Raw genomic sequence first — 12,766 nt, forward strand, 5'->3', positions numbered from 1 at the left:
ACGTTAGCTATCTTCCAGTCATCTGGCACCTGGCCCGAGCACCATGAGTGCTCGTAAAGCCATGCCAAGGGCCCTGCAATAACCCCAGCTAGCTCCCTCAACAATGATTGAGTTCAGGATCCTGAACTCAATCATCTCGTGGTCACTGCTGCCCAAGTTGCCACCCACTTCTACATCCCCCACCAAGTCTTGCCTGTTTGTGGACAGCAGGTCAAGCAGAGCATGGCCTCTCTAACACTTGCACCAGGAAGTTGTCTCCAACACTTATAGCTAGGGACCCACCAAAATCACCATTTCACACATTTTGTGGATTTTGTGAAATCTGGCACTGCCTGTGAAATCTGCAGAAGAAACAAGAAAATTTATGTAAAATAAAATGCTGGCTCCTCAGAAGGATGGGGCAGCCCAATTGGCAGAGAGAGGTGGGGCTGCATGATGGACAGCCCTTGCAGCCAATCAGCAGTGAGGGACAGGATCATATGATAGGCAGCCCTCACAGCCAATCAGTGGCAAGGGACAGGGTGACCGGATGCTCTCGGTCAATCAGAGGCACGTGGGGGGCACTGTGCTCCACCCATGAAATGGCTGCTGGCCCCCATGTTCTGCCTGCAAAACTGGGGGGCAGCTGTCTTGAATTCAGTAGGTCTCTACTTACAGTACCTCTGAAAGTGCGGCACACTGCCTCACGCTGTCTGCACTCTTGGCAGACATGCAAGTAAAAGCACCATGGGATCTGATGTGTGATCCCCACAATGTGCTTTCTGTCATGCCACACATATGTAGCAGGAGGTGTGATTGTGGGATCCAGCTTCAGAGCCCATCACCCCTTCTTGCAGGTGCAGGGGGAGCCTGGGATCAAAATCCTGGGATCCTCCTGCACTGGCAAGTAGCAAGGTCATGTGGCTAGGAGCCCTATCAGCTGATGCAGCTCCCAGGGATATGGGCACACCCTGCAGCTGGGAGCCCTAGCCTGGCCACATGTTCAATTAATGTTGTGATAGGAACCAGCAACAAAGTTATTAAACATTTTTGTTTATTCCTTGCTTTTCATGCCATTAATTGCATTAACATATGGCTGAGTAACAACTTAAGTTATGATTAACTGGTTAATCACATCGTAGGCATAATATGTGCCAGGGGCCTTAGGGAGTTAGTACAGACTAACTAGTACACTGTATACTCAAGCTCTAGCTTACTGCTTGTCATGTCCCCTTGTAATTTAGTCCTAAGAAATTATCTATGGGTATATGTTGACTCTCTTTGTTCCCTTTTCTTATTTTTGGGACATCACGCTCCCTGCCCATTTGAGAGCTCCTGAGCTTGGTCCATCTTAAGGCTCTTTTCAGAGTTGCTCACAAGAATCTGTGTTAACTAAGCAAAACCCCCTCAGGGCACTATGTGCATCTGTAGCACAAAGCTTTCTTTCTTTTTCTGGTAGAGTTAGTGTGATGTTGTAGCCATGAGAGGCCAGGATTTTTGGGAGTCCTGAAGAAAAATGCTTCACATTGGAAAGCTTGTCTAACTTATTCCAACTGTGCAGTTGGTCCAATAAAGGATATCAATCAAAAAATCCTTGCTTTTCTTTCTTTGCATGTTTTGGTTGTCGTGAAAATATAAAGAAACGTGTACTGCTACAAACTAGAATGGTGCAAACCAAGAGTAATACTCTTTCGGGCCTGACCCAAAGCCCACTTTCCATTGGCTTCAATGTATCAGCATACGGCCTCAACATGACTTTTAATGGCATACATAGAAGTTACCTTATTGCTTTTTGATGAAGAAACCAGAGTGGGGTGAGGCATATTTTTATTTTAATATTTTGAATAAGACCAAGGGCCATATACAGTAGAGAAACAGTGATGTAAGCTAAGACGTACAGTATGTGCTTACATCCAGGAATTAACAGCTCTGCTTTCCTAGTTATTTATAGATACTGATGCCATTCCCAGAAGCTTCAAATTGTATTGCTTCTCCTAAGATATCTGAGATTGTTGCCTCCCATAAGATCTATAATACTAGTAACAGCTGTGTTGTGTGTGCAGGTCACATAGCAACTGAGCACAGCTGTCTGCCAAGGAAAATTGGCTATGGCTTCTCCCATGACCATTTATTTAATGAATGTGAAGAACAAAGTGAGAATGGGAGGGTGACAGTGCAAGGAAGAGTAAGACCAGACTTCTTGGCTAACAACGTGTAAAAAACCCTTCCCTCCACACATAATCCTGTGTTTATTTTTGTGACTATTGCTTCAGTCTTTGGATCAGAGATATGGAGCCTGTTACACATGGCACATGTAGTGTTAGACCTACTGGGGAACTCCAGGGCTATATCAGCAACTGGCTGACACGCATAAGCTGCTTGGAAAATAATTTCCAGTACTGTTGATAAAGCCCTGTTAAATCAGATGTGGTTTCTAGTTCTGAATCAACTTCCTGCTCCATATGAACAGTCTGTGTAGCCATGATTACAGTACAATGGACAACAGCCAGATGCAAGATTAGATCTCATCTATAGGCTGACTATGTACAAATGCAAGTGTTTCTCCCTCTCAGTAGTCATGGCACTTTTTAAGACAAAGACTGATCACCTAGGGCTATACTGCCACCTTGAAATCAGTCCTGAGTAAGGGACTACATATATTTCCATTGCTGTTGGAGTCATAATTTGGATCTCACTTCTTGCCAGCTAAATGAGAGATCCACAGCAGTCCTATTATAGGCATGAGTTGCTTCTCCGGCCCATCCTTCACTCCAGATTATGTATCTCATACCCACCTGCACAGCAGGGATACTATTAGCCAAAGCTGGAGAGGGATGGTGCAGGACTACCATTCAAGTTGCGATCTCTGATGCGGATAGCTCAAATAGGCTGATTTATCTTTAGGAAAAGGCCCTGGCAGCGCAGCGTACAATGAACAAGATTGTATTGACTGCTTGAAAAGTCCACTATTATTAGGTTTAAGAGTCTGACAAGTCTTGGCTAGCACCCACCCTTGTGTACCTCAGGAGTATGCTACAAAAAGTTATTTGATTCTGATAGTTTGAGAGATGTGGGTGACTAAAGAAACAAGGAACTGGAGCCAGCAGATCTCATTTTCTGGGCACTGTTCTAACCTTACTGGAATTTAATACCTGATAGCTTTTGGAAAGTCTCTGTGAAATGACCTACACCTCTGTCCAGTTTACATATGTTCACAACTCTAATCTAGCAGCACAGCTAGAAGTAACTCGCCTCTTTATTGGCATGCTCAGCAGAGAAGTATGGAAAATGAATCAATCTACTACAGATGGCTATTCCAGCATAGGCTTAGTCTGGTACTGTGAGGAGACTGAGACTGCCATTGTCTGTGCAATATCTCTGCTATTGAATAAATATTACTTCTACTTCCAGAGCTTCCCAGCCAGCTGTTTTCATATCTACTAAAATGCATTTCCATTGCCCAAGGCACGGCTACATATGTAGTGAGCACAATAACCATTATGTGCTTGCCTGCTGCTGTTTCTCAGCCCTGCACGCTGAAATGCTGGGGGCACTGGTCAGGTGCTAATGTCCATGGCTATGTATGAGAGGGAACGGGGGGTGGGGAAGTCGGACAAAACCTTTGACCACAGAACTGCAATAGTGGCAGCACTGAATACCAGTCTTAAGTCTCATCAGCAGAGCCCTATCTACTTCTTGTATCATGCTACTGCTTTCCACAAACACCAAACTCAGTTTAAGAAAGGAATGAGAATGCGAAAGTAATTTTCATTTTATCAGCAAAAGCTAGTTTTACCATTCTGTCAGGAAATATGTATGACACAGTAATCAGATCCATTTTTATTAAAAAACTTGCAATAAAATTCCTTGGGATTCACAATCCTTTAACTTTTATAGTTGCAATATTTTACTAATACATAATAACACAGTCTCACGTATTTACATTATAATCTTCTATATAACAAAAATAGCCATGTTGTACTACTGAATAATGATTCCAAATATCAGTCTTAACATTTCAGCATTTCCCCCAACTGAGTCACTGTCTATGCTCTTAAGCATTTACAGTATATAATAAAGCAAAATAAAAGTTAGTGCGCCTCTTGATTTCAGGCAAATCCCTTTAAAGATGATAATTCTCTGACTCCCATATTTTTCAAGAGATATAAAGTGCATTGAAGGGGGAAGATGTATGCATAATAAAATAACAGCAAAAACTTGAAATACATTTGCAATACTGTACAGAAAATAATGCTTAAAAAAAGGCTTGCTTCACAAACCACTACTGCATTGTTTAGGCAGACATTTCACAGCTAGCAAAAGATGCTAAATTAAAAATTGTCTATGCAAATGCCACCATAGAATTTCTTACTGTTTTTGGGCAGATGATTTACAAATCAGGGTGAGTTTGTTTGGAGGACAGAAAAATTTCTTAATGCAGAGGTGAATAGTAATTTCCACTGTCAAAACAGCAAACATTGTACTCTGCAGAAACTGATGATAATGCCAGCTAAGGTGATTCACTTAAACATACAACTCACTCACTATTGGTTTTCAGCAAAACAAGACAGTTTTTGCATGTAGCTAACCACCTCCTCCCCTTTCAGCTTTTGAAGAAAGTATGGGAAGCAGGATTATATTTTAATGTTTAATAATATTTCACTATTATAAAGTACTATTTTCTCAATTGGAAATATTTCAGTAATAATGCACTGAAATACAAAATAAAGTATATCAAGGGCTTAATTTCCCCCCTTTTTTTCTTATTTTTTTTTCTTGGCATTTGCTGGTACTGGTCTGCAATCTGAGAGAGAATACATTGCTAGATAAAACTTTGGAGCCATCGCTGGAGAACAGAATACTTTTGCTCTTCTCTTGAAGTGCGTACTAAATAGTTGCCACTTTTTTTTCATTTTTGTTTAAAAACTACTTTAAATAAAAATTATTATTTTCTGGAAATGGATGGAATGTATATTTTGACAAGTACAAAATCATTTTAAATGTTCTTTAAATACAAGGAACATCTTGCTATAAAAATAACAGACCCTCCCGCCCCCCCCCCTTCCCCAACTGTATAAAATGGTACAGCCATGTCCAGTTACTAATGTGAAACAGCAAGTGAGGATGGTGGTATGTACACATAGAAAACATGTTGATCGTTCACATCTGTAATAAACTTATACATTCATAGCTACGGAGTATGTCGATCCTGATGCCTGGTAAAAATTATACAAGCTTTAGATAATCAGACAACACCCCCTGCCCCCAAAGAAAAACATTATTCCTTCCTTCCACCTCCCCTTCCCCTGCAATCAGCAAGATGCGACCAATCCACAAGAAAGAGTTTTGAAATACAGGGTTTATGTCAGGTGAAAAGTTCTTGCTTTGGCTTGGTACTCAACCTTGGCAACATCCTTAATGCATCTTCCTTTTTACTTTTCTTTTTTTAAAATATGGACCAAATTCTTAGTTGCTGAGATACCAAGTCACACTTGGTGACCAAAAGAACGACAGCTCATGTTTAACTTGTTTAATGTAAAGGTTCTAGGGACCATGTTTGAAACCATGCAGTAGAGGGCGATCTTTTCCCTTGTTATCTTGCAATAAGTACCATCTGGATGCACAAATTCCAGACTAAAGAATCCATCTGGTGTTCTTCTTTCAGCTGCAAAAGTGTTGATTAGTTCAGGCAACAGTTTGTTAAAATAAAAAGAACCAGTTGTATTGGATCAACTGTTCAGATTAAAAAAAATCCCCCAAACTAACTTCACCCTCTCTTCTATCTCTTGCAAAATATTTCAAGTTATTATTTTAACTATAACTTCAAGAAAACCAATTCACTACAAGACTTGTCCAATATGTGCTTACACATATGACTACGTAAATCAGCTTTCCTCAATAAGGTAATGATCTACCTTTAGCTATCAAAGAGCTGCCCCAGGTAGAGTTGTATATGAAGTCATGTTTATCCTGAAAGCCTCAAGGAACACAGGGCCAATTTTTACTAAGCATTTAAGGTTAACTGGATTGTTGGGGGGAAGACAACTAAGGACCTGATTTTCATTTCCACTATCAAAACGGTGTAAAATGGGCCTCATCTTTGTAATGGTCCAGATTTGGGGGAGGTATAAAAATTACATGTCAGAAACTGGGCTGCCATGCAAAGCTGGTATAAAGCTGACTTGTTACTGCTACTTAGGACAGACTAGGTCCTTTGGCTAGGCACAGGCACTCAAAACACCCAAGGCAGAATGGATCTGTTACGTGGTTTTCTGTAAGTGGCATAGTTTAGAGAACTAGTGAACAGAGTATACATTGGCCACTCGCTGGGAGGGGTGGGAAGTCCTAGACCAGGTTCTGCCATTTTTAAACCAGTCTGTGTGCACCAAACTTATGTTCTGTTACGGGTATAGACAGGTTTTGTGTGTCAAACTTGTTTTCGATTACAGATATAGGCCGGATTCACTGGTAAAAGTGTAATGTCTGTACTTGGCCTTTGTGTTGAACAAGGGCAGGCTAATGACTGGGTCTTACTTGCTGCCATAGCAACAAGCAGCCAAAAATGCAGCAGAGGATTGGTGTAACATGGGTGTTATCGTGGCAGCGTCCCCCCCCGGCTCCTTCTGCCTGCAAGTTGGGTGGCCCCAAATCCTGTGCGTCTGCTGTGTGATGTATTCTCCGTGGAACAGGTAAAGGTCAGAAGCCCCTGGGGCAGCAATGTAACGCAAAGGCATCACACCAGAGAATCTGGCAGCATCTCTTCTGTTTGTCAGGTCAGCCTCAGCTGGATGCAGCCTGCACTTGTGATAATATGAGCTTGTTATTATATTCCCAGCAGATCTGCAATCTTCACTTTTATAGATATTGGCAGAAATGCCCCCAAACTCAAAAGTAAAGGGTCTAATAAAGGAGAAATAAACCTCAAGCAATCATCTGCTGGTTGGTTTCCTTTCCTTTTGCGCAGGCCATCATTCTTACCTCATTCTGACTTCTATGCTTAGTCCTAAGCTTTCCTGGGGACAGTGAGGAACAAGCCACCTATAAATAAAATCTGGGGAATTCACAGCTGCACAAACTTTTGCCCTGTATATAACATGCATTGTTGTTTCAGTGCAAAGCAACTCTGGCAGTAAGAATCTGAATCTTGTGTTACATAAAAGACTGTAACTGGATCATTGCCTTTTAATAACAAATGATCCTGGGAGAAGAGCTGCAACACACGTTAAATGGAGAACCTTCCAAGGGCAGTACATTTGAACATCTACACAAACAAATTACTGTGCATTGAGGGGTCCCACATTTAATGGGAACTGTGTTCTGGAAATTTAGCAGCTGACTTCTGCAATGTAAGGGCTCATACATGTATAAAACAGTCTGCAGGTGCCTGTTAAGCAATTCTGCTATGACTGATGAGTGAAGGTTGGTCTTTTGATCCAGGCATCTTTCTAATTAAGCAAGGTGTTTTAGAGTCAAAAGAAGAGAAGGAGATTTAATAAACAGAAACTCAGGTTTGGTGTGAACAAAAATATTGGCTCCTGAAGCCTTTATTCCTCAGGAAACTCCTAATTTAGAATTGGATCTGAACCGTTTTCTATGGATCTGCTTCCCTACCATGAATAAGCACCTACCACTAGCACCTCTTGTAATAAGTGGCAAATTCATACCAAAAAACTCTCTCATACAGCTGCTTCCTATGTGTCTGATCCAAAGCTCACTGAAATAAATGCAATGATTTCCACCCAGTCCCATATATGTTTTCAAGGTTTTCCAATTGCTCATATTAAACTAGATTTTGGTGCCATAGTCTTTAACAGCTAAAACCAGTCAGCACTTGCCATCTTCATCCGTTTGCATTCCATTTCATTTTTAAAAGTGGCATCAATCAGTTTACTGCATGTATACATGTAAGCTCAATGCTATATTTTGAACGTGAATATCAATTTATTTAGTCAACACACTATTAGTCCACGATTGTCCCAGTCATTCCTGCATGTTGTAAACTATTATGAAGTTGTAAAAAAAAAAAAAAAATCAATATGTGCTAAATTTTCATCACCAACCAGAATGGATGAATCATGGATGGATACACAGCTGGTGCTAGTGCATCAGACAAAGCCCTACATAAATTATCATTTGCATATACAAATTGACTACTCTGAATAATTTTGCTCAAATGCAAACTTTTGCCCAGGCAACACTTTTATGTGGCTAATTTGCTAAGGAGGCTATTTGGGAAGTAGCTTCATTAAACTCATAAAAGCAAGGGAAATTCAGAATCCAGGCTCTGTCTGCTCTAATTCACATAGACAACGCCTGGTCCCTGAAGCCTTCAGGCTTCCTGAGCTACACAGCTGCTGAGGTTGCTACTTTTCCAGAGGGGGAAAGTGCCCATTCAGTAACAATTCCTGCATGTCAGGACTGCCCAGGATTGTTCCCTTATAGAGCTAAAGGAGAAGTCTCTGACCAGCACAAAGAATTTTGGGAATGGGAAATGAGCTCAGCAGTTATGTGACTGGGCTCTCCGCCATTGAGAAAATCTGTGAGGCTCATACAAGTTGTTCTTCAGTGAAAGAGAACAGAAGGTTTCACCAAGGTGATGATTTCCCACCATTCATCCAGGTTGCGAATGGGAAACAAAAGAGACGATCACTCGGATGAAAGGACCAGCAAGAATGTGGGGAGAAGCAAGATGATCAGTGATGGGCAACCTTTTTCCTTAAAGCATTGATCAAGCCAGTGATAGCCTACGTGAGATTATTCTAGCATGAGAACTTAACCCTCTTGGACTATGGCTCCTCACTGGGATGAAGTGAAATAGACAGTCTCTAGAGAGTTACAGTATGAGGCTGGCAGATTATTTACATGAACTGCCCCCATTTGTAGGGCACCACAGAACTGTATTTTGATATGCAGCAGGCTGACTTGTATCTTAGGCCAGGAAACAGGTTTGCTATGCATCAAGTGTCTGGCACCCGGAAGTATTTTACAATAGACCAAGCCTTTAACATTGTATCCCAGGTTTTGACGTAAGTATGTAGGGACTATAGAACATCTGTACAAGGGTTAATCTTGTATAACATGGCTTGGTCTCACACATCTGCACGTTTAATTTTACGCATGTTAATAGTCTAATTAAAGTCCAAAGGACTGCTCACGAGTAAAACTGTGTCTACCCATATATATTTGCAGAATTAGGACCTATATATTACTCATATTCTTCAGTACTCTTTAGCACTTCATAGCCAAAGATTCTGAAGGCATTTTACAAATGTTATATGTAAGAAGATACTTCATCAAGTCCTGTTCAGGAAAGCATCTCCACTTGGAACTGAAGCTTTACTATAGGCATATTGTTAAATCCTGCTGAAATCAAAGGTATTTAAATACAACCATAACATTAAGCCTGTGAACGTGTTCTCCGGAATAGGGAGAGACGTAAGCATGCACTTGCATCAAAGCACAAATTAACACAGAGGTGTAACTAGCAGGTTTGACACCCTGGACAAAACTCTGCTGGGGAGCAGGGTTTCAAGTTTCAGAGAGCAGGGAGGGGAGGGAAGAGGGGAGCACATCAGAATGATCTGCCTTGGGATAGAGATGGGTGGGCAGACACTAGGATCTATGGCAGCACTAGGAAAGTGCCCACAACTGAAGTTCCCTACTGAAGCACACATCTGTGGGCTGGAACCCTTAGCTTAGGTGAGTTTCATTTCTGTTCTTATGTACCATGGCAGCTCTCTATACCACCTAAGCCTTAGTTCAGCATTACTTTCAGGGCTTAAGTGGAGTTTGTCCATCACCTTATGCAGACTCTTTGAGGATGAGTCTCTTTGCAGGGTGAATTCTCATTCAGATTCCTCTGCTGTTAGTGTAGGTGTTGCATGTGGCTGCAGGAAATAGAACATCAGTCAAATAAGACAATCTGGTTTTTAAAAACACCAATATTGGCAATTGGTTGGGGTACACCCTGAAACGATCTTTGCTTTTCTTTTTAAGCAGCCTAGATTTCCAAATGATTACATCTCTTATTTAAAAAAATATATTTAAAAAAGTATCTATAAAAAACAAATGATGCTTCACAAGCTATACTTCAGAATCATTATTTGCACAGATTATTTTGCCTAAACTCCTTCTTCAATTTAAGAGCTAATAACATTCAAAATTTAACCTACAAAAGGAACTTTGCATTATAAAGGAAGTCCCCACCCCCATTTGTCCTGTAATTTAAGAAAGAATCAGTTATTTTTTTTTAAATTGTCATTAATTTTTTTCTGAGTAAAATCTCATATGTCAACTTTCAGCAGGAAGTAAATTTGTATAACTAAAAGTATGAAGAGGACTAAAATGACAATGTTGAAAGAACCTAATGGTGTTATTTGGAGATGTTGTTTTAACACAATGAAATGAAAATAGCTTTCCATTCCTTGAAATTTTGATATGAGCTGTATTGTTGATTTTACTGACCTACTCAACAGGGGGTAATGTGATTTGAATCATCTGACTGTCAACTGAGACTGTTCACTCTAGTATAATGACAAGATGAAAGTCCTTTTTCATACTTGAATAGTTTTTTTTTGAAACATAAATTGCATTCTGAATACCCAGCTATAAGTAGCACATTTCTACAAATTGTAGTCAAAGATAGAAAAAATCATAAGCATAGGTTAAAACAACTTAGATTTTAGCATTCGTATGATGTCTCTATTTTTATCTCCGACCAGAAAAAAACATCCCGACTTTTTTTGCTGACATTTTTCAGCCACAAATGTATGATAAGTGTCTTATATCACCGCAGTATACAGGGGTCTCTAGAGAGTAGTTAACTAAGGATTCACCTAGATTCTTGGAGCTGATAACAAAGATGTACAAAAACCCAGTTGAAAAAGTAAGGTATACATTTTGGCCACCAGCTTCTACTTTCACCATTTATTCTTTCTGTGATATTACAGGGCATTCCCCCATTCAAATCTGGCCTAACTGTATTTTCTTCAGTCACACAAACGGCAAACGGGTTACTAAGTGTCCTTAGGAAACTGCACATACACTCACTGGCCTGCTGGGCAGAGGTTTCTTTTCAAATTTAAGGAAGTACCGGATTTTAAAGTAGAACCTTTTCCATCAGCTACTGAACCATGGGGAAGAGCATTAATGCACTGGAGGTTGCTAATGGCAGACAACACAGCAAAAGATCGCAAGGACAGGCGAATTCTAATGCTGTTGTTTTTCTCACCCTTACGTGGTACCGTATGCCCCTTTAATGGAGCTCTGCAAACAGAAATCAACATAATGTAGTTTTAAACAACAAGTCAGCAACCTCAATTAATTCAGAGCTTTAGCTCATAAGATAAGGGCCTCTGGAAGATATAATCTCTGAGAACCACTTCAAAAGGATTTAAAATCTTAATGAAAGCAGGCTTCATATTAATACAGGGTGCTGAGGCACCATTTCTCAGTGAAGCCATGCATACTTCATGCAGAAATGTCAAGGCAATAACAAATCCTGGAGACGGATCATGAAGTGACTAGAGAAGAGGAAGTCAAATTTCCAGATTGAATTCTTGAAAAAGCTGGGGTCAGTCAAAGAAAGAAAGTGTCCATCCAGAAAGAACTATAAATAAACATCATCATCATCTTTTTTTTTTTTTGAAAAAAGATTGAACAGGCGTAGAAAACACTCAAGCTGTCATTTTAGTTGCATGTTGATGAGCCACTGAAGAGGTACATGACTGTTCTTAAGCATGTGGGAAACCAATCAACTTTCATTTTCCATATGAATGAAATGGACATATGTAGATGATGAAACTGCATCCAGGTAGACACAACTGTTGCTATTGCTTTTCATGGCCATCTCAGAATGGAGTGCACTGGAGTTATAGTGTTCTGGAGGTGCGCGCGTGACTGGTCCAAATCTTTGAAAGCTGACTCTGTCCCTTCCCCTCACCCTTACCATTTAGTTTAGTGAGGAATCGCTGTTTGTTTTTCAAGATTTCACCTCTTCGCAGTCTTGGTCAGTGGAAAGCTCCACATCAGACAGTCCAACCTCCATCGCCATAATCAATGAAATATCTGAGTCGCTGCTCACAGTAGGCTCCTGTTCATCTGAAAGAAGAACAGAGACAGGAATGACATTCAAGCCCTTACATCAGTTTGCCACAGTTATTTAAATGCAGGGGTACTCTGGAAATCTGAATCCAAACCTCCTTGATGTCTGCTTGGATCCTGAAGGTTGTTCTTGATCAATCTTTGCCTGAAATTTTTTTTAGAAATCACAAAACCCAGACAGGGGTTACCTGTGACTAAAACAAGATTACCAGAACTTTGACTCATTTCTTCCAGTCCTGTAAAGGCTCCTGGCCCTGTCCCCTGGTCCCCAAAATCACCCTTCTCCTCCATGGATAGGGATCTACCAAAATTGCAATTTTGTCCATTTCACGAAATCCGGGATTGCCCACGAAATTGGGCAATGCCCCTGAAATCCACAAGAAAAAAAAAAAATACTAGAAAGAAAGTGCTGGCTTCTCAGAGGGAGCCAGTAGTTTTCATGGTGCTGTGGCAGTCCACCAGGGTGAAGTTGCCTGCTTTAAGGACTGCAGAGAGTCTGAGTGCTGCCTCCACCCCTTGCTCCTAATTGGCTGCAATGGCTGCCTGTCATATAGCCCTTCCCCTCTCCACTAGTCAGTGGCAATGGGAGGGGCCACATGACAGGCAGCCCTCACAGCTAATCAGCAGTGATAGGCAGGGCCACCAGGGTCCTCAGCCAATTAGAGGCATGTGAGGCCTGCTGCCC

At 40.9% G+C, this 12,766-nt stretch overlaps 1 protein-coding gene across 1 annotated transcript in view; it reads right to left on the reverse strand.

Moving 5' to 3' along the window:
* Positions 1-3,807: 3,807 nt before the first annotated feature.
* Positions 3,808-12,766, reverse strand: part of RNF150 (ring finger protein 150) — a 194,381-nt gene continuing 185,422 nt past the window's right edge. The window contains exon 7 of the mRNA XM_019534386.1: positions 3,808-12,078. Coding sequence (XP_019389931.1) covers positions 11,960-12,078 — 119 coding nt within the window. The 3' untranslated portion in view covers positions 3,808-11,959. The remainder of the gene's footprint in view (positions 12,079-12,766) is intronic.

The sequence above is a fragment of the Crocodylus porosus genome, unplaced genomic scaffold (genome assembly GCF_001723895.1).
Source record: "Crocodylus porosus isolate Cpor-Errol unplaced genomic scaffold, CroPor_comp1, whole genome shotgun sequence".
Classification (NCBI taxonomy): Eukaryota; Metazoa; Chordata; order Crocodylia; family Crocodylidae; genus Crocodylus; species Crocodylus porosus.